The sequence below is a fragment of the Musca autumnalis genome, unplaced genomic scaffold (genome assembly GCF_047663935.1).
Source record: "Musca autumnalis isolate F117 unplaced genomic scaffold, ASM4766393v1 scaffold_2, whole genome shotgun sequence".
Classification (NCBI taxonomy): domain Eukaryota; kingdom Metazoa; phylum Arthropoda; class Insecta; order Diptera; family Muscidae; genus Musca; species Musca autumnalis.
The window spans coordinates 255,521,188-255,545,189 of record NW_027411755.1 but is presented as its reverse complement, the minus strand read 5'-3'; the positions used below and the strand labels follow the sequence as shown (position 1 = coordinate 255,545,189).

Sequence of the window (24,002 nt, the reverse complement as noted above, 5' to 3'; positions counted from 1 at the left end):
TCTTTATATTGAAGACCAAGAAAAGGTCTTCTATTTGTAGAAGACGCACTGAAGGTATTTCATTTATAGAAGGGAAGGGATGGGAAGAAGGTCTATCAAACATATTTTATTTATAGAAGACCTGTATTTATAGAAGACCTGTCTTTATAGAAAACCCGGGGAAAGTCTTTAATTTATAGAAGAAATGGGAAAGTTCTTCTGTCTATGGAATAGAGAGGGGTTTATATCATTTGAAAACGTTAGTAAAGCTTTATATTTAGAAAAGTATTCTATTTAGATCGGGAAAAGGCCTTTTGTCCTGAGGAGTCCTGCAATAGCTCTTCTGTTTGGAGTAGATCTATGATAGGTCGTTTATCTATTAAATAACCGGGGAAAGTTTTTATCTATATAAAACATTGCAATGCTTTTCAATTAATAAAATACCTAGTGGAGAACTTGTCTCTACCGAAGACCTTCAATGGTCTGTACCACCTTTAAAGTATTAAAAAGTTCTGACAAAGTATCAAAGTATCTAATTTGTCTTCACAAACTAATTACCCCCTTTCAAAAGATTACAAATTGTTCTCAATATTAAATTACCAGCTTTCGGGGTAGTGCCTTAATTACAACTTATATTTTACAAAATGTATTTTCATTTTTTTGTTCCTCTTCTTTTGTCTCCACTTTTCCACTAATGAGCTGAGCGTTCGCAAATGCAAAAAGGTTACACCAACAGGTTTGCAATTAATACCTCATTCAATTAACAAGCAACCTGGTACCCTGTTTCTTCGCCACCTTTTCATTCACTAACACTCGAAAGGAAAAAAGAAACACATTTTCCCATCGATACACTACACTCACCACTCAGCAATCCAAACAATTCTGTAAAACATCACCTTGATATTCATCGTTGGTCAGTCAGTCAGCGGTAGTAAGAAGTAATTTATTGGCCATTTGTTGGCAATAACATTCATCGATAGAAAGGTAAGGCAATGAATGCATCTTTGTATTGGCCACAAGAGAACACGAAAAGAAAACAAAACGACGCAATTAATTTTCTATTGAAAGTATTGCGGTGTTTACGCTTCTGACAATAGATTTTCCTCAGCAATCACACACAATATAAGAAATAACAGAATAAATTGCAGATATTTTTCCTTATTGTGAAAAATTAATGGGATTTTTATAAAATGAAAACAAACTACAAAAGTACTTTTGGTACTTTCGTTGGAAATTGGAAATGAATTGGTTGAAAAATGCAAATCAAATCAAAATTTCCTGTATCCAAATCATGTGAAGAATTCAAAACTTCGTAAATGAAGAATAGGCACAAATGTTATTCTCTAGATGATGAATTCTCTTTAAACCACAATTGGCAATAGCTATATATCTAATGTTTGTTTAATTTCAAAATCTAACATATCTTGCAGTTTTCTAATCAACATTCCATATACCTTGAGTTTCTTCCTATTATTGTAATATCAATTCGAAATATCAAAACGGTGTATCTTTTTGCAAAATTTTCCGAAAAATCGCTAGTGCAGAATTGCAAATTTTATTTTTCAGTTGATTTAATTTTAAACTTAAAGTCTTTTTAATTTTAAAACTTTTATACGCTTTGATTACATAAACATGCCTATAAGAAGCTAATCGCATTGTGTAATTTGTTTAATACTAATAAGTTTTTTTTAATAATTTGTATAACTTGCTGTTATTACATTTATTATTTATTGCTGTTGTTGTTTATTGCCTTTTATTGAAAATGCAAATATTTTATATTTGTTGCTGCATATTGATTACGCCCCTACATCTTTGTTTATAATATGAATTGTATATGGAGTCATTGAATGCGATATTAATCAGCACGTGCATGTGTTTCAACAACACACAACCTGATTAGAATCGAAGAAAAAAATCTCATTTGCAATAACAAAAAAAAAAAAAAACTAAACAAATAATTAAAACGTCATTTTATATGAAAGTTTGATGTTGTAATGCAAATTTTCTTCTATGGAATAATACTGTAAACTAAACGTTTTTAATGTTTCTCTATTTAGAAATGTTTGAAGGGGATAAATGGAAAATTATTTTCTTTTCTGTCTGCTTTGCTGACTTACAACAATAACTGGAGTGCTGTTAAATCCCTATTCCTTCATCCATGTATGTACAGTAGGGTTATGAGTTTCTAATATGATTATATAATATCTTAATTATAAGGTGATTCGGTCAAAAATCCTCACGCACAAAAAATTTTTTAAGTCACTATAAGCAGCTATATAATTCAAAATAAATTTTAGAGCCACATGAAATAACCAAACAGACATAGAGTTTGTTTCTCAATAATTTTCGTTAATTCTGAGAATCATAAAAATTTCGTAAAAGCTTTTTTTCAAAGATATAATTTTTTAACAAAAAAAAATCTAAATTTTTTTCAAGTGATTTGCGCATGACCTTTTTCTATATTTTAATTTAGTTATTAGTAGGCTTAAGCTTATTCATTCGTGCAACAGGAAATAATTTTTGAGAATTTTTTCCATTTCATATATTTTTAATAAAAAATATTTTTTAAAATCAATTTGTGGGTGACGTAGGGGATGAATGATACCAAGCAACGGTCTTGACCGGCTTTAACATGGCAAAGCCCAGGATTTATCTTGGTCCCTCTTTCATCTCAAGTGGACACTGACCTCCCCGTGGTGTCACCTGGGGAACTGCCTTTAACACCCGTTAAAGGTAGTGAGCTAACATGTGCCGCGCGTTCACCGATAAGAACGTTAAAAACTTGGTTTTGGGCGTCGGGTTAGTAACCCTCCCCTAGAAAAAACATCCTACTATGAAAAAACGAAAGAAAAGATAAACAAACCCCTCTAAAGTTGACGAACCCCGCAAACGTTTTAAGGACCATGATCTGCGAATCTGCACCTGGAATGTTCGCACTCTTTATAGAGAAGGTGCAGTCTTCGCATTGGCAGACGTACTTGAAAAGTACAAAGCCGATATTACTGCCATACAGGAAATACAATGGATTGGGAAAGGCGTCACAACAACACCTAAAGGTGACGCACTGTATTATAGCTGCCATGACATAAAGCATGAGTTTGGTTGCGGATTCGTAGTTAGTCGGAGACTAAAACATCTGGTATCCAGTTTCACCCCAGTGAATGAAAGACTTGCTTCAATTCGAATAAAAGCTAAATTCTTCAACATCTGCTTTATTTGTGCTCATGCTCCCACCGAAGAAAAGGACGAACAGACCAAAGATATATTTTACGAGCGCTTAGAAGAAACATATGACCGTTGCCCTGCCCATGACATTAAAATCATTCTAGGCGATTTTAATGCCAAAATTGGAAAGGAGAATATCTTTGGCCCAACAGTCGGGAAATTCAGTCTCCACAGTGAAACATCTGACAATGGTATGAGGCTGATAGACTTTGCAGCTGCAAAAAACATGGTAGTTAGCAGTACCAGATTTAATCATCTCGATATTCATAAGGGCACCTGGCTGTCTCCCGATCAAAGAACAAGTAATCAAATTGATCATTTTGTGATAGATGGAAGACATTCATCGAGCGTGTTGGATGTACGATCGTTCCGAGGTGCAAATATAGACTCGGTTGCAGCAAAGGTACGTACCAGATTAAACGTAGCAAACAAAGTGCGAACAGACACAACACGGAAGTTGGACATCGGTAAGCTGCAATCACAACAGAGAGCCACAGCATATTCCACTCAACTGGCCCAACTGCTTAATCAAAGCACTCCTCGACCCGATAACATAACAACACAATGGCAAAATATTGCCCACTCCATGCAAAGAGCCGCAAAATCCATACTTGGATACCAGAGACCTCCACCAAGGAATTCATGGTATGACCAGGAGTGTCGTGGTGCTACCGAAGAGAAAAATGCGTCATATAGAGCTACTTTACAATCAGTAGCAACGGGTAGCGCACGAGAGAGATATCAGGAGAAAAGGAGAGAAGAGAAACGTCTTTTCCACAAGAAAAAGAGAGAAATGGAAAAGCGGGAGTGTGAAAAAATCGGGATGTACAGGAGCCAGAATGAAGTCCGAAAATTCTACCAAAGAGTGAAACATCAAACAGATGGCTTTGGTACAGGCACATCCTCCTGTAGAGACCAGCAAGGTAATCTGGGAACAGATACAGATAGCGTGCTCAGGATATGGAAGGAACACTTCTCCAATCTGCTGGTATCAATAGTAGTGAAGACGATGATACCACAGATCCAATTCCAGAAGATGGTATAGAATGTATACCGCCCGGCCAAGATGAGGTAAAAACAGCAATCAACCGGCTGAAGAATAATAAAGCAGCAGGAGCCGATGGCTTACCAGTCGAGCTGTTTAAAACCGGAGGCGACGCGCTGATAAGGTGTATGCATCAGCTAGTTAGCACCATCTGGCAGGAAGAACGCGTACCCGTCGATTGGAACCTGAGCATCCTATGTCCCGTCCACAAGAAAGGAGATAAGACTGTATGCTCCAACTATAGGGTCATAAGTCTTCTCCCTATTGCCTATAAGATAGTGTCAGGGATATTGTGCGAACGACTAAAGCCAATGGCTAACGAAATAATTGGACCATAGTCCACCATTGACCAGATATTTACCCTGCTGGAAATCCTAGAGAAGACCCAAGAGATGCAGATCGACACATATCACCTTTTTGTCGATTATAAAGCAGCATTTGACAGTCCCCTCCGATCAAAGGTATTCCATGCAATGTCTGAATTTGGTATCCCCGCAAAGCTCATGCGGCTTTGTAAGATGACTGTAACTGATACTAGGTCCTCAGTTGAAATTGAAAAGAACCTCTCCGAAGAATTTTGTACCAAAAGAGGTTTCAGACAAGGAGACAGCCTTTCGTGTGACCTATTCAACATTTTGCTGGAAAAGGTAATACGAGATGCAAATGTCAAAAGAAATGGCACAATTTACACCAATAGCCACATGTTTCTTGCTTATGCTGATGACATAGACATCATGGGACGATCAGTAAAGGAAATTAATTGATACCTTTAGGAAGGTCGTAGCAGAATGTGCGAAAGTGGGCCTGGCGGTAAACGGCGAAAAGACCAATTTTGCCGTTGACGGTGTCGATTACTGCAGACTCTGTGAAGACGAAGAAAATACTGAGACAATTGAACATTTCCTATATCGCTGATCCATACTAGCTTGCAGGCGGCATGGTTTAATGGGTGTTAACTTTCCACTAAGTCTAACCTTCTGTTCAACTATTGAACTCGCTACCATCAATAATATCAACAGAAATCTGAAATGGCCGGGACAACGCAACCTGAACAAGAATACTGTATATCCGACAGATTTCTAACCCTCACTATTTTAAACCCCTCATAACCTTCGACTCTCTACTTTTTTACTTATAACTATCTCTTCAATGATCACTGTGGGACTCATTACGGATCATACAGAAGAAAATTAGTTTAGCTGCATCTGTTACATAATATGTTTTAAGCGTCAAAAATACGACGATTTTGTAGGTAGCCATGTCCATATTTTGTTTTCAAGGTGGAAGCAAAAATACCAAAAAATACGTTTAACAATGTGACTAATATATGCAAAATACCTCGAATCGGGAGTTATAAGGAACGTATAATAAAGTCGATTGACAAATGTGACTAAAATCGAAAAATAACTCAAATCGCGGACATGGTATAAAGTATGCTCTATCCTAAAGGGGACCCACTGTAAGGTCTTTTTAAAATGAAGTCTGCTACCCACACGGAACTTTAGCGACAGTCTAACCAAATACAAAATTGAATCGGGAGTTCCGACTATTGGGAGAAAATCTATAGGTGTACACGGGCTAATCGAAGAGTTTCGAGCCTAGGCAACAATACGGCGCCATTTGCCCATTTGATCCATTGGAAAGTTTGATATGTTTTAGCATAAACTTGCTCAGTACAATTCGACGTACGACCATGCGTTGCGCTGTTTACAGTGACCGCAAAAAATCAATTTGTTAAAAAATGGAATGTTCACAAGATATTCGTCCGATCATTCTTCGCAACTTTCGACGTGGATTATCGCGGCAAAAGTGCATCGATCAAATTAAATCGTTGTAAGCCATACTATAGCACTGTGAAAATGATGTGAAATGATGATTAATGAATTCAATCGTGGCTGATGATCGCTCAAAAACGAAGGTCGTGAGGATCGTTCAAAAACGGCCGTTGTGCCAGAAATCTGTGCGTGAACGGATAATGCAAGATCGCCACGTTTTATACCGTGAAACAGAGGCGTCCTTGGGCATTTTCAAAATGGGCATTTCTCGTTGGATCGCGTGAATCGGTCCAAGAAATTTCGAAGAAAATACGATTACGCTGCTTCAAACGACGCTTATAAGGTGGTCCCAGGTGACGAATCATGAAAATATGTTTATGAGCCCGAAAAAGCATCAGGCAAGCGTTGAAAAGGACATTTTCGGAGGTGTCTCAAAAAAAAAAAAAAAAAAAATGCTTAAACAATTGGTATTTGTTAAAAAAAAACTACTTTTGATGGTAAATATTAGCGTTTTAATTATTAGGCGACATTTTTCGATTAGCACTCGTATGTCACTATGACTTTAATTTCCTCAGCAACTATGTACTAGGGTTTTTACAGAATTAGAATTTGATAAAATGTTAAGGTGTTTCCTGTCCAACAAAAAACATTTTTTGAATATCTTTATGCGATCAACTGTAAAAAAATCTATGTAAGTTTATCTGCGATGGTAAGAAGAAGCTAAAACTACGGTACGGCAGTACTCTTTTATATTAAACTAGCAAATGCCCGCTACTTCGTATGCGGAAAGGGAACAAAATATATATAAACAATATTTAATATGGAGATGGAGAACACTGGAGATTCTGTTGTACTAAGACCCATTTTTTCGATTTAATTCCTTTTAGATCTGTACACTGTAGTCAGAATTTCAAAAAAAAAAAAAGATCTGCCGTATCGCATCCTTACACAGCTACCATATTTTTTATTTCGAATTTCCAAAACTACGACCTCATATCACAGACATAGACCAACAGCGAATCATATTGCAAATTTTAGACTTGACTCCTGGTTTTACCCCTTCACTAACACAGCATTCACTTCCAGTACGAACTTCTAAACACTAGACATTATCTCACCCCTTCACAACAACAATAACGCACATTCACGATTCAAGTGTTTTTAGCGGTTTCGCCCAGAACCCGAATAGGTCCGTAAAATTTTCGCCATTGAAAATGGCCACAACAATCCACGTTTTTGTATACCCCCGTATAATGGTACCTCTCGACTTACCCCTGTTTTTGTAAAAATATTTTTTTTCTCACACGAATTGTCAAATGTAGAGCGCTGATTTTTAAATGAGTGATTTTTTACTAAATATGCAACGCATCTACGAAAAATTAGGTCTGTACGGCATCTAAGGGCTGAGCTGTGGATGCCTAAATTATTACGAATATAGACGAACGACAAAAATTAGTTACAAAAAACAGGGAGTTAGTGTATTTTAAAAGAAGAACAAATCTATATTGTCCAATTTTCTTTAAATTTGGACCTAGAATTTTCAGAGGATATAAAAGTTTAATTTAAAAAATGTCCACTTCAATCCACATTTATTAGAAGAGAAATTTAGAGTATCTCGAAGACCTTCTTCACATTTTCCAACCGAAATTCGGAATTTGTGGCACGAAAGGTTAGAAAAACTTTTTTACAAAAAATTGTACGGATATGTCAACCGTATATAACGCCCAATTTTTTTTGATGCATTTCATTCTAGGGGGTGCCACCATGGTGCAATGGTATGCACACCCGCCTTGCACGCTAAAGGTCGTGGGTTCGATTCCCCGGCCAGTCAACATCAAACACTTTTCAACGGTGGCAAAATACCCCTCAGTAATGTTGGCGACATTTTCTGAGTATTTCAGCCTTGTACAACTTCTCTACAAGTGGTGTCTTAGACACGCCGTTCGGACTCGGCGATAAACAGTAGGTCCCATATCATTGAGCTAATATGAATCGGGTTTTACTCACTGATATGAGAGAAGTCTCCTCTGTCCCGCCTGGGATGTTTGTGGAACAATTATTATTATATATTTCATTCTAGGCTTTTTTATTATCAGGGGGTATATACCTTCTAGTTAACAAAATTGTCGCATTGGACCACGTTTTCAAATTAACATACCAAAGCGGTCAGAACAAAAAATATTTTTTGAAAAGATACTTCACGTTTGACTACTTAATTTCAGTACATTATTTAGAAACTCCTTGGCGTTAACATAAAATCAATGGAACAATAATCAGTACAATTTTTCAGTACAATTTTTCAAACTCAGAACTTTATCTCAAATTTTAGAGTGATCTTCATAACAAATATTTTGCAATTTCATATTTTTTGTACAAATAGCGTATTTCCAAATTATACAATCGCAGCTTTGTTCCTACAACCAACACCAAATTTAGTACCTTAACTGTTTACACAATGCCAAAATGGTTTTGGTACCAACATGTTACCCAACTTTTCGTAGACATTGATAAACGTTTCAAAATTTACTTCTTTATATTCAACATATATACTAACCCCAATTCACTTTTCCAGCTTTGTCTGTTCCCCTGAAACCAATTATAATACTATTTAGTATTTTTTGTATAAATAAGAACGAATTTTCAAAACCTCCTCCCTACCTCCACTCTAAACACCAATTGCTAATCTAATACCGAATTTCAAAATTCCAGTTATACCATATAGCAAATACCAAAAGGTGGTTAGCACTTTTCGTACACGATTTTCCAAAAACTACTTTCATATCTCAGCTCTATCCGTTCACCTAAATTCAAATTGTAGCCAATGTAGTTTCATTTAGCACTTTTCCATAAGTACGAATTTCCAAAACTACCTCAATGCTACACTCCAACAGTAATCTGTTCACGCACATACAAATTGTAGCGAATTTCGTACCATTTAGTACTTTCGTGCACAATAGAACAATATTCCAAAGCTATCTCCATATCTCAATTCTGTATTCCAACAGTAATCTTAATTCCAAATTTCAGGATTCCAGCTCTTCAAATCCAAATCATACTAGACTTACTACCATTTAGGACTTTTCGACCTTAGGTACATCTTTCGTACTCTTCATCAGTAACCCCCATTCCAAATTTCAGGATTCCGGCCCTATTTGTTAATCCATATCCAAATTGTACTATATTTAGAACCATTTAGTACTTTTCGTAAACTTTTTATTTGACTTTCCAAAAACCTTTCTTTGTTACTCTCCATCAGTGACCCTCATTACAAATTTCAGGATTCCAGCTCAATCCGTTCACCCAAATCAAAATTGTACTAAATTTAGTACCATTTATTACTTTTCGTACACTTATAGTACGAATTCCAAAAACCTTTAATTTTTACTCTTCATCAGTGACCATAATTACAAATTTCATGATTCCAGCTCAATCCGTCCACCCAAATCAAAATTGTACTAAATTTAGTACCATTTAGTACTTTTCCTGCACTTATAGTTCGAACTTCCAAAAACCCTTTGGCACATCTTTCTAGCTCTTCATCATTCCAAATTTCAGAATTCTAGCTCTTACCGTTTGCCTAATACAAAAGGTACCATATTTAGTACCTTTTAATATTTTTCGTACACTTCTAGGTCGAATTTCCAAAAACCCAAAATTACAACTTTATAGCTTCAGCGTTTTCGTCTGGGCGCTGATGAATCAGTCAGTCAATGAATACCTCACCTCACTGCTCTTTTATATATATATATATATATATAAATCTCTCATTGTCTCTTCTGGGTTAATGTTTCCTGTTTCTTCAAAAATCCGTCTCTATGGAATGTAATTTCCTTACCTAAATATAAACGGTTATTGTATCAATGATTGACCTAAGAATAATCACTAAAATGTGCTATTAACACGACAAAACTTCTCACAAATTATAAAATTGTTCTTATATAACTTTCTACATTGTCACAAATGAATTATAGACAGCGACAAAAGTTTCCATTTAACCTCTTCACAAGTTCTAATTAAATTTACACTAATTTACAAACTGTAAACTGGAAATTCTAAAATTGATCACTAAACGAGTTATATTCAGTTCACTTTCTCACTTTTTTTGGTTCAAACTTATACAATTTTTTAAAATATAAATTTTTTGCACTCCAAAACCCTGTAAACATGTGTCAACTTTTAGTTTAGCCATTCGAAATGATGATTACATTAAAGAAATAATATCAGCATATTTATCCATCGTCTAATCATAAAATCGTTCGTTCGTTTTTTGCCGTCTAATGGCCCCGCTAATTGCCGCGATAATATCAAAAGAAGGTTGTAAAATAAAACTGGGTTCGGAATTAATTTATAAAAGTGATAACGAAACGTAACTAAACTTAAATTTTATATTCATTAAGCGATCAAATGAATTGTTTTATAAATTTATGATAAGTTGAAAGAAATATGAGTTGTTTTTACCACTAAAAAATACAACTTTTTAAATTTGTTATATTTACGATATGGAAACCAAACGAACGTTTGCACGAATTAGCAGCACGTGCCGTGGAGTGGAGAATTGATCAAGTTTTTTTTTTTGTTTTTAACTTTGAAGATATTTGTTTGCCTTAGATTGGTGTATTGACTATATATTTTTTCCGCCTTGATAAGATTTATTTGTCGTTTGTTGCTGTGTTCTTTGAGTTGTATTTCTTTCCAGGTATTAAATTCTTCTTGAAGTTGTCAATAATGGGAAAATGATTTAAATTTATTATTTCGTCGCTGTTTCTTTTAATTTATTAACAAAACACTTGAAAACTAAATTATATTGATATTCCTTGATTCTTCTCCTCCTTTTTGTCTTCTTGCACTTACAATTCTATATCTTCATTACGATTGGGATCGCTAGTATTTCTCTTATCCGGATTCATGTAATAACTTTTTTATTCAAAATTCGAAAATATTTTTCCCGTGTTTTCTTTTTCTTATTATTTTCTTTTTTTTTTTTGAAACTCTATTTTTGGCGATTTTTTGCGACTTTACCAGAGCCCATACGAAGGCGAACTAATTTCACGGTGTCATAAACTATGTGTCTCAACACTTTCTAGTGGCCAGGTTAAGGCTGATTGTATCTGCAGCAGCTACGACTACCACCAGACGTCGTCGTCTGAGTCTCAGAGGTTGCTCGCCCGATCGGGTTCTTGCTACTTTTAATGACTGCTTAACAAACAAATCGTTTTGGTTCCGAAGGAACGCCAAATCCAAATATTGGCTGATAAATGATTACAGAGAAGAATAAAAACCAACAACAACTACAGCAACAGTGTTTGCTTTTTGTTTTTTTTTTCAAGCGATCACTCGACCATTTATTGTGTTTGTTGTTATTTTTGTTGACGACGTTTTTGCTCTCTCGTGTGATGAAGGCTGTCAGACAATATTGCCGCCAACACCACCCCTTCAATAATTTTTTGTTTTACTGCCCCAGTCGAGTCGAGTTTGCTGCTGAGTAGTCGATCACGACACTGTGTGTGACATTATCGCAGCCGATTACAGCTGACATGAGAGTCACTGTTTGAAAATTAAAACGAGAAAAAGAAAACATTTCAATTTTTTATTATTATTATGAGTGTTGATATTTTTCAATATTTACTGTTTTATATCGTCTAGCACAGTGTTTGGAAACCGCGAAAACAATCTGTTGTAAACGGGGTCAGCTGGGATTATTTTCTTCCACCAAAGTTATAAGGATAAAATGGACAGTGGTGGATAAGTTTATCCGCCAACGTGTATTAGTTTATCCATAAACGTGGATAATTTTAACCACCACCCTGGATTTTATCCACAAATTTGGTTATTTTTATTCACCATCGTGGATAAGTTTTTTTAACCAGCGTGGATAAGTTTATCCATCAACGTGTATAATTTTATCCATCTACGTGGATAATTTTATCCACCAATGTGGATAATTTTATCCACCAATGTGGATAATTTTTTCCACCAATGTGGATAAGTTTATCCACCAATGTGGATAAGTTTATCCACCAACGTGGAAAAGTTTATCCACAAACGTGGATAATTTTGTCCACAAATTTGAATACTTCTATAAAACAACGTGGATATTTTTATCCACCGACGTGGATAATTTTATCCACCGACGTGGATAATTTTATCCACCGACGTGGATAATTTTATCCACAAATTCCACCAACGTGAATAAGTTTATCCACCAACGTGGATATCTTTATCCACCGACGTGGATAATTTTATCCACAAATTTATATATTTTTATCCACAAACGTGAATAAGTTTATCCACCAACGTGGATATTTTTATCATCAAATTTGGATACTTTTGTCTACCAACGTGTATATTTTTATCTACCGAAGTGGATAATTTCCACAAATTTGGATATTTTTATCCACAAAAGTGGATAAGTTAAGCCACAAACGTGGATAAGTTAATACTCCAACGTGGATAGGTTTATCCACCAACATGGACAAGATATCCACCAAAATGGATAATGTAGATAATTTTATCCACCAATGTGAATAATTTTATCTACCAACGTGGAGAATTTTATCCACAAACGTGGATAATTTTATCCACCAACGTGGATAATTTTATCCACCAACGTGGATAATTTTGTCCACAAATATTGATATTTTTATCCACCAACATGGATAAGTTTATCCACTAACTTAGATAAGTTTATACACCAATATGGATAAGGTTATCCACCAACGTGGATAATTTAATTCACCAACGTAGATAGGTTTATCCGCCAACGTGGATAATTTAATTCACCAACGTAGATAGGTTTATCCGCCAACGTGGATAAGTTTATACACCAATATGGATAAGGTTATCCACTAACGTGGATAATTTTATCCACCAATGTGGATAATTTTATCCACAAACGTGGATAATTTTATCCACCAACGTGGATAATTTTACCAATAAATTTGGATATTTTTATCCACCAACATGGATAATTTTATCCATCAACGTGGATAATTTTATCCACCAACGTGGATAATTTTACCAATAAATTTGGATATTTTTATCCACCAACATGGATAAGTTTATCCACCAACGTGGATGAGTTTATCCGCCAACGTGGATAATTTAGTTCACCAACGTAGATAGGTTTATCCGCCAACGTGGATAATTTAATTCACCAACGTAGATAGGTTTATCCGCCAACGTGGATAAGTTTATACACCAATATGGATAAGGTTATCCACTAACGTGGATAATTTTATCCACCAATGTGGATAATTTTATCAATAAATTTGGATATTTTTATCCACCAACGTGGATAATTTTATCAATAAATTTGGATATTTTTATCCACCAACGTGGATAATTTTATCAATAAATTTGGATATTTTTATCCACAAAAGTGGATAAGTTAAGCCACAAACGTGGATAAGTTAATACCCCAACGTGGATAGGTTTATCCACCAACATGGATAAGTTATCCACCAAAATGGATAATGTAGATAATTTTATCCACCAATGTGAATAATTTTATCTACCAACGTGGAGAATTTTATCCACCAACGTGGATAATTTTATCCACCAACATGGATAAGTTTATCCACCAAAGTGGATAATTTTATCCACAAATTTTGATATTTTTATCCACCAGCATGGATAATTTAATTCACCAACTTGGATAGGTTTATCCGCCAACGTGGATAAGTTTATACACCAATATGGATAAGGTTATCCACCAACGTGGATAATTTTATCCAGCAATGTGGATAATTTTATCAATATATTTGGATATTTTTATCCACCAACGTGGATAATTTTATCCACCAACGTGGATAATTTTATCAATAAATTTGGATATTTTTATCCACCAACATGGATAAGTTTATCCACCAACGTGGATGAGTTTATCCGTCAACGTGGATAATTTAATTCACAAACGTGGATAATTTAATTCACCAACGTGGATAATTTAATTCACCAACGTAGATTCGTATATTTTTATCCACTAATAGGATAATTTTATCCACAGATATGGATATTTTTATCCACCAACGTTTTTATCTACCAACGTGGAGAATTTTATCCACCAACGTGGATAATTTCATCGACCAAGGTGGATAATTTTATCCACCAAGGTGGATAATTTTATCCACCAACGTGGATAATTTTATCCACCAACGTGGATAATTTTATCCACCAACGTGGATAATTTCATCCACCAAGGTGGATAATTTTATCCACCAACTTGGATAATTTTATCCACAAATTTTGATAATTTTATCCACAAATTTTGATATTTTTATCCACCAACATGGATAAATTTATCCACCAACATAGATAATTTTATCCACCAACGTGGATAAGTTTATCCACTAACATGGATAAGTTTATACACCAATATGGATAAGGTTATCCACCAACGTGGATAATTTAATTCACCAACGTAGATAGGTTTATCCGCCAACGTGGATAATTTAATTCACCAACGTAGATAGGTTTATCCGCCAACGTGGATAAGTTTATACACCAATGTGGATAAGGTTATCCACTAACGTGGATAATTTTATCCACCAATGTGGATAATTTTATCCACAAACGTGGATAATTTTATCCACCAACGTGGATAATTTTACCAATAAATTTGGATATTTTTATCCACCAACATGGATAATTTTATCCATCAACGTGGATAATTTTATCCACCAACGTGGATAATTTTACCAATAAATTTGGATATTTTTATCCACCAACATGGATAAGTTTATCCACCAACGTGGATGAGTTTATCCGCCAACGTGGATAATTTAATTCACCAACGTAGATAGGTTTATCCGCCAACGTGGATAATTTAATTCACCAACGTAGATAGGTTTATCCGCCAACGTGGATAAGTTTATACACCAATATGGATAAGGTTATCCACTAACGTGGATAATTTTATCAATAAATTTGGATATTTTTATCCACAAAAGTGGATAAGTTAAGCCACAAACGTGGATAAGTTAATACCCCAACGTGGATAGGTTTATCCACCAACATGGATAAGTTATCCACCAAAATGGATAATGTAGATAATTTTATCCACCAATGTGAATAATTTTATCTACCAACGTGGATTATTTTATCCACCAACGTGGATAATTTTATCCACCAACATGGATAAGTTTATCCACCAAAGTGGATAATTTTATCCACAAATTTTGATATTTTTATCCACCAGCATGGATAATTTAATTCACCAACTTGGATAGGTTTATCCACCAACGTGGATAATTTTATCAATAAATTTGGATATTTTTATCCACAAAAGTGGATAAGTTAAGCCACAAACGTGGATAAGTTAATACCCCAACGTGGATAGGTTTATCGACCAACATGGATAAGTTATCCACCAAAATGGATAATGTAGATAATTTTATCCACCAATGTGAATAATTTTATCTACCAACGTGGAGAATTTTATCCACCAACGTGGATAATTTTATCCACCAACATGGATAATTTTATCCACAAATTTTGATATTTTTATCCACCAGCATGGATAATTTAATTCACCAACTTGTATAGGTTTATCCGCCAACGTGGATAAGTTTATACACCAATATGGATAAGGTTATCCACCAACGTGGATAATTTTATCCAGCAATGTGGATAATTTTATCAATATATTTGGATATTTTTATCCACCAACGTGGATAATTTTATCAATAAATTTGGATATTTTTATCCACCAACATGGATAAGTTTATCCACCAACGTGGATGAGTTTATCCGCCAACGTGGATAATTTAATTCACAAACGTGGATAATTTAATTCACCAACGTGGATAATTTATTTCACCAACGTAGATTCGTATATTTTTATCCACTAATAGGATAATTTTATCCACAGATATGGATATTTTTATCCACCAACGTTTTTATCTACCAACGTGGAGAATTTTATCCACCAACGTGGATAATTTCATCGACCAAGGTGGATAATTTTATCCACCAAGGTGGATAATTTTATCCACCAACGTGGATAATTTTATCCACCAACGTGGATAATTTCATCCACCAAGGTGGATAATTTTATCCACCAACTTGGATAATTTTATCCACAAATTTTGATAATTTTATCCACAAATTTTGATATTTTTATCCACCAACATGGATAAATTTATCCACCAACATAGATAATTTTATCCACCAACGTGGATAATTTTATCCACCAACGTGGATAATTTTATCCACCAACGTGGATAATTTTATCCACCAACGTGGATAATTTTATCCACAAATTTTGATATTTTTATCCAGCAACATGGATAAGTTTATCCACCAACATGGATAAGTTAAGCCACAATCGTGGATAAGTTAATCCCCAACGTGGATAGGTTTATCCACCAACATGGATAAGGTATCCACCAAAATGGATAATGTGGATAATTTTATCCACCAATGTGAATAATTTTATCTACCAACGTGGAGAATTTTATCCACCAACGTGGATAGGTTTATCCACCAACATGGATAAGGTATCCACCAAAATGGATAATGTGGATAATTTTATCCACCAATGTGAATAATTTTATCTACCAACGTGGAGAATTTTATCCACCAACGTGGATAGGTTTATCCACCAACATGGATAAGGTATCCACCAAAATGGATAATGTGGATAATTTTATCCACCAACGTGGAGAATTATCTCCACCAACCTGGATATTTTTATCCTCAAACGTGTATAATTTCATCCACAGATATGGATATTTTTATCCACAAACGTGAATAAGTTTATCCACAAATTTGAGTACTTTTATCCATCAACGTGGATATTCTTATCCAGCAATGTGAATAATTTTATCCACAGATGTGGATATTTTCACTAACGTGGATAAGTTTTTCCGCCAACGTGGATAAGTTTATACACCAATATGGATAAGGTTATCCACCAACGTAGATAATTTTATCCACCAATGTGAATAATTTTATCCACCAATGTGAATAATTTTGTCCACCAACGTGAATAATTTTATCCACCAAAGTGGATAATTTTATCAATGAATTTGGATATTTTTATCCACAAATTTCGATATTTTTATCCACAAATTTGGATAAGTTTATCCACCAACATGGATAAGTTTATCCACCAACGTGGATTAGATTATCCGCCAACGTGGATAATTTAATTCACCAACGTGTATAATTTAATTCACCAACGTGGATTCGTATATTTTTATCGACTAATGTGGATAATTTTATCCACAGATATGGATATTTTTATCCACCAACGTGTGTTTATCCACTAAAGTAGATAATTTTATCCACCAATGTGGATAAGTTAATCCACCAACGTGGATAACTTTATCTACCAAGGTGTATAAGTTTATCCACCAACGTGGATAATTTTATACACCAACGTGGATAATTTATTCTTCAACGTGGATAATTTTAACCACAAATCTGAATATTTTTATCCACCAACGTGGATAAGTTTATCCACAAACATTCATAAGTTTATCCACCAACATGCATAAGTTTATCCAGCAACGTGGATAATTTAATTTACCATCGTGAATAATATAATTCACCAGCGTGCATAATTTTATCCACCAACGTGTGTTTATCCACTAAAGTAGATAATTTTATCCACCAATGTGGATAAGTTAATCCACCAACGTGGATAACTTTATCTACCAAGGTGTATAAGTTTATCCACCAACGTGGATAATTTTATACACCAACGTGGATAATTTATTCTTCAACGTGGATAATTTTAACCACAAATCTGAATATTTTTATCCACCAACGTGGATAAGTTTATCCACAAACATTCATAAGTTTATCCACCAACATGCATAAGTTTATCCAGCAACGTGGATAATTTAATTTACCATCGTGAATAATATAATTCACCAGCGTGCATAATTTTATCCACATATTTGGATCAGTTAAGTTTTAAGTTAATCCACCAACCTGGATAAGTTTATCCACGAACCTGGATATTTTTATCCACCAACGTGGATAACTCTATCCATCAACGTGGATAACTTTATCCATCAACGCGCAGATGTTTATCCACCAGTGTGGTGTCTTAGACAATTATTTTAGTCGATAATGATTCGATTCCATGCCACTGTGTTTGAGTTTTGTTTATTGGCCACTGTTGTTGTTTGATGTTGTTAAACAACATTCGGTGACAATAGAAATCGTTCGTCTGCTGATCGTGTAAGAACACTTCGAAATAAATGTTGGTCTTATCGGTTCTGACGAGAGACGACGTATTTAGTGATGGTGGAATTTATAATAAATATTGGAACAGTTGAGGTGCTGCTCTTCTCATCAACAATAGCTGCTTATCAAGGGACAACATCAGCAGGAATTACGACGAATACCTCCAATACGTTGTTATCAACCTGTAAAATTGTTTAACTCTCCCACTCGTCGTTCTCTCCCTCGCCAACTTATTGGTGATTATCGTCTAGGGATCACTGTCTGTGTCTCGTTTAAATGTCAATGTTGTAAAGATAGGAACAGAAGAAGATGAAAAAAATGAAAAACAAAGTATGAATGAGTAACTGGTAAAGACTGCTTTGATTAGAATCGAAGAGATCAACTGCAAAAGATCAATAATAACAACACTCATTGATTCGTGCGGTATCGCTTACTCTCGCACACTCACTCACACACTTTCGTTTAGATAAGCATTAATTAAAATATCTTGCATTTGAAAATTGGAAAAACATATCAACCTGTCACCAGAATATGTTTGTTGTAAAGGTGTTGTTGTCATTCTTTTGGACTGTTATCGCACCTAGATTTGGCATGTCGTTGGCAATGTCACGGCGATTAAATGTCAATTATGGCCAATTATTGTTACATTTATATGGACTGGACACTCTGCTGTTGGTTGGTTGGCGTGCTGTGGCGTTTTTGTGGAAGAATTTGGTGATTTAAGTTATCAGTTGGAGAATTGATTTTTTTGTTTGATTAAAAACGGGGCGTTTCATTTTCAAAACTTTTAATAGATATTTGAAGGAGAGATAAGGGTGTTGGATGTAAAGTTTATTGACTTATTACAATTTTGAGAAATTTCCAGATAATGTTGATAATGTGCCAGAAATGTTATTAACCTCTTTTAATCAGTTAACTGAAACAATTTGCGATATATAGATATTTATAATATTTGATTTTCTGCTTAAAATGTTTAATTTTGAGTCATTTTTTCTTGTATTTCTTTCACAGGCGTAACTTCCGTATATGTGTGCAGTGTGAAAATTTTGCTATAAATCTTTTAAATAACTTAAACATGGCGACATTAAACAAATATTTGAAAGATTTTTAAACCGTTGCCAGAAAATTAAAATTTATTGCCCCCATCGCCATTTGAGGTTTTTAATTGTCATTCACTTGCACTTTATGAGGATATGTTTTCTTAACCCTTTATGGTTGATGAAAAAATTGACATGGGCAAATATATTTGCATATTTATATAATGTTATTAAAAAATTTTGCAATATTTAATCCATCAACATGGATAACTTCAAGATAACTTCAAATGTAGATTATTTGTTATTCATATACAGTCGCGTGGATAATTTCATACACCAACGTGGATAATTTTATCCACCAGCGTGGATAATTTTATACACCAACGTGGATAATTTTATCCACTAGAGTGGATAATTTTATCCACTAGCGTGGATAATTTTATACACCAACGTGGATAATTTTATCCACTAGCGTGGATAATTTTATCCACTAGCGTGGATAATTTTATACACCAACGTGGATAATTTTATTCACCAGCGTGGATAATTTTATAAACCAACGTGGATAATTTTATCCACCAGCGTGGATAATTTTATACACCAACGTGGATAATTTTATCCACCAGCGTGGATAATTTTATACACCAACGTGGATAATTTTAGCCACCAGCGTGGATAATTTTATACACCAACGTGGATAATTTTATCCACCAGCGTGGATAATTTTATCCACCAGCGTGGATAATTTTATCCACCAGCTTGGATAATTTTATACACCAACGTGGATAATTTTAGCCACCAGCGTGGATAATTTTATACACCAACGTGGATAATTTTATTCATCAGCGTGGATAATTTTATCCACCAGCGTGGACAATTTTTTATACAAACGTGGATAATTTTATCCACCAGCGTAGATACATTTATACACCGACGTGGATAATTTTATCAACCAGCGTGGATAATTTCATACACAACGTTGGTAATTTCATACACCAACGTGGATAATTTTATCCACCAGCGTGGATAATTTTATCCACCAGCGGGTATCATTTTATACACCAACGTGGATAATTTTATACACCAACGTGGATAATTTTACCCACCAGTGTGGATAATTTTATCCACCAGTGTGGACAATTTTATCCACCAGAGTGGATAATTTTATACACCAACGTAGATAATTTTATACACCAATGTGGATAATTTTATACACCAAAGTGGATAATTGTATACACCAACGTAGATAATTTTATCCACCAACGTGGATAATTTTATCCACCAACGTGAATAATTTATACACCAAAGTGGATAATTTTATTCACCAACGTGGATAATTTTATTCACCAACGTGGATAATTTTATACACCAACGTGGATAATTGTATCCACCAGCGTGGATAATTTTATTCACCAGCGTGGATAATATTATACACCAACGTGGATAATTTTATCGACCAACGTGGATAATTTTATACACCAACGTGGATAATTTAATACACCAATGTGGATAATTTTATACACCAACGTGGATAATTTTATACACAAACGTGGATAATTTTATACACAAACGTGGATAATTTTATACACCAAAGTGTATAATTTTATCCACCAGCGTGGATAATTTTATACACCAACGTGGATAATTTTATCCACCAACGTGGATAATTTAATTCACCAACGTGGATTCGTATATCTTTATCCACTAATGTGGATAATTTTATCCACAGATATGGATATTTTTATCCACCAATGTGGATAACTTTTCCACCAACGTGGATAAGTTATCCACCAACGTGGATAATTTTATCCACTTATTTGGATATTTTTATCCACCAACGTGGATAATTTTATTTACCAAAGTGGATAATTCTACACACTAACGTGGATAATTTTATCCACCAACGTGGATCGTGGATTCACCTACATGGATAATAAATGCGCCAACGTGGATAATTTTATTCACCATCGTAGATATTTTATCCATCAACGTCAATAATTCTATCTACCAACTTGGAACATTTTATCCACCACCGTGGATAATTTATCCACAAACGTAGATTCACCAACGTGGGTATCTATCCGCCAACGTGGATAATTTTATCCACCAATATGAATAATTTTATCCACCAAAGTGAATAATTTTATTCACCAACGTGGATAACTTTATCCACAAACATGGATAATTTATCCACAAACATGAATTCATCAACGTGGATTTACCAATTTGGAAATTATCCACTAACGTGGATAAAGTCTTTGTTCCAAGGTTAATTTTTTAGGCCACGTAAAACGCGTTTTATGCGGTCCCTAATGGATTAATATCTTGATTTAATTTCTAACAAATATTCGTTTTATTTTGCCATTTGGCGCAAAGAAAGGTGTGTACGGATAATGTGTTTTCGATTTGCTTTCGTAATTGTTTTCGTTTTTTTTTGATAACCTATCAAGAAGTGGTTGTTGAATATCAGCTGATTAGTTTAACCCCACAATGACTGACAATATTTCGTTGCGAATAATTGGAGAATTCGGATTTGGATAAGATGATTAAGAGCAAATGTTATTGAATCGTACACTAATTATAAGATAGCGAGTGGCGAACAGTTTAGATTCCAAGAGATTTGAAGACCTCTTGACTGATGTCTTCTATAGTCAGGAGATATATTTTTTGGTAAAATCGGAATCTTATCATTTCTGCAAAACACTTGGACTTTGTGAACAGCACGTGGCGTGTATATAAGAAATGTCTGTTTTTTTTTACTTCTGGAGGGATGGATTCGAAAGAAATAAATAAACAAATTTTCATTAATAATGTATTGAGGTTAATTGGCGAATTGCTTAATTATTCTACAAAATTGTCTGTGCGATATTTCAAGGGAAAATTCTGGGATATTTTAAGAACTTTAAACAGTTCTTAAAATATCCCAAGCAAAGCTCTTAATCTTGTAAACATTTAAAAAAAAGGAACGCAAGCACACCGACTCAGTCACTTGTATGCATTTATGTATGCATGAGATGATATGCTTTCTTATCTGCTCTGGTGTTTTTCTTACAGAAGCAATGACAACTGCCAGACATATTGTCGTTTACGTCTCATTATATATATGGAAACAATATTTATTTGAAAACATATGGAAAATAAAGAGAACGAAATCATTTTGTCTACTCTATCTTATGGAAGATGTAAAATGTAAGTGGTAGCTAGGCCACTCTACATCCTCACCTGATTTTATTCCCACACAAAGAAAATTGTGGGTAATTCCATATTACTTGCCGTATTGCCCGAGTTCCATTGCCACTTCACCAAACAAGCAGGAAGACAGTCGGACAGACAGCAATAGCAGCACTTGTCCGCTACTTAGCAGTGACTTAATCAAATTTAAAAATACAATGTACACCACTTTAGAAGTGTGCTTGCTGCTGCTAAGCGTTAAGTGGAAAACGTAATGCCTTTTTTGCATTTGTTAGCTTTTCTTTGCTTTGTCCCTATATCAGCGGCCATTGGTGCTTCGAAGATTGCCTGCTGTTTTCAATTTGTTTAAATATTTTTTCTATATGCAATAATAAGTACATTTGCTGAAATGAAATTATTTAATGTAATTACTTTTGGAGTTGAAATTGGGTTCTGTTGTTATATAAAGCTATTAATAGAAGTTTCAAGAATTTTCTTAATATCGTTGTTATAGGGTCCACTTCTTCATCCATACTTTGTTAACATAGAAGAGCAGAAGCAAATATGCTGATTTATAATGTTCTCAAGGACAGAATGCGTTGGATATGCGACTTATTTTATTTCAGGAGCTAAGGCAGTACGGAGATACAGTGTGAATGCCGTGCTTGACCCCCATCCATCGCAGCAGAAGAACGCCAGCAGTCAAGGCAAACACGAATGGGTTTAACACAGTTAAGATCCGGACGATGATGCCGCTTCAATTCGTATAGGCCCGACTTGATGCCACGATACTCAACACATGATCGACATGTAGATTGGGACACACGACACATTGAATTTTTTTAACTGTCCAGCATGGACGTAACCAGTCCAGATTGTATAATGTTTTAGTCTTGCTACCAAGGAACCAGAACCTGATAACTGAAATAATACACGAATAAACATATATCCGTTGCTACAAAAACAACAACAACGATCAGGAGTCTTTTGATAGGCATGAGCTTTGGCATTTCAACCTTGGCAATGACCAGAGGATACAGCGCTGGTCGAGCAAATTGATAGCTCCACATTTTGCATGGCGAACGAAGACGGTGCTACGAGAATAAGAGGAGATGGCCACAGCTCGCAAGGCATCAGTATTGTGGCAGCCGATCTTATAAATGACCCGGCAACTCGTCATTTTCCTTGACTCAGACCATCTTTCGATCATGCAAAAGCTGATTAACAAGGTTCAGAAAATTTACCAATAACCGCTTCAAAGAGCTGCTCATTTTCTCCAATCCTCGGGTAGCTGAGATAACTTTCCAGGATTGTGCTACGTCGTATATGGTCCTCTCAGCCAGAAAGTTTCACCGCGATTTACGATGAGCCGATTTTGCATATGTCATCCGAAAGGCATAATCAGCGTTGAGGCCACATTGAATCTCAATGGTAATGCTTAAACAACTGAATGATCCCGGAGGTGGGGATGTGTCATTGCCGAGAATTTTGATGTTCTGGTCAGGAATTGAACCGCAGACCTTCTGAGTGCAAGGCGTTCATGATTACCACTGTACCGCGGTGGCTCAATTTATC

General features: G+C 35.0%; 1 protein-coding gene across 14 annotated transcripts in view; it reads right to left on the bottom strand.

Moving 5' to 3' along the window:
• The window catches only part of Ndae1 (Na[+]-driven anion exchanger 1), a 192,292-nt gene that overhangs the window by 56,743 nt on the left and 111,547 nt on the right, over nucleotides 1-24,002 (bottom strand). For 6 of the 14 annotated variants that reach the window (XM_073971533.1, XM_073971535.1, XM_073971538.1 and 3 more), the window contains exon 1: nucleotides 10,876-11,219. The exons of 7 other annotated variants lie outside the window; for them this stretch is intronic. In XM_073971533.1, coding sequence (XP_073827634.1) covers nucleotides 10,876-10,931 — 56 coding nt within the window. In that variant the 5' untranslated portion in view covers nucleotides 10,932-11,219. Of the gene's footprint in view, nucleotides 1-10,875; nucleotides 11,224-24,002 lie in introns of those variants that run through there. One more of the 14 variants, XM_073971541.1, reaches the window with a different exon arrangement.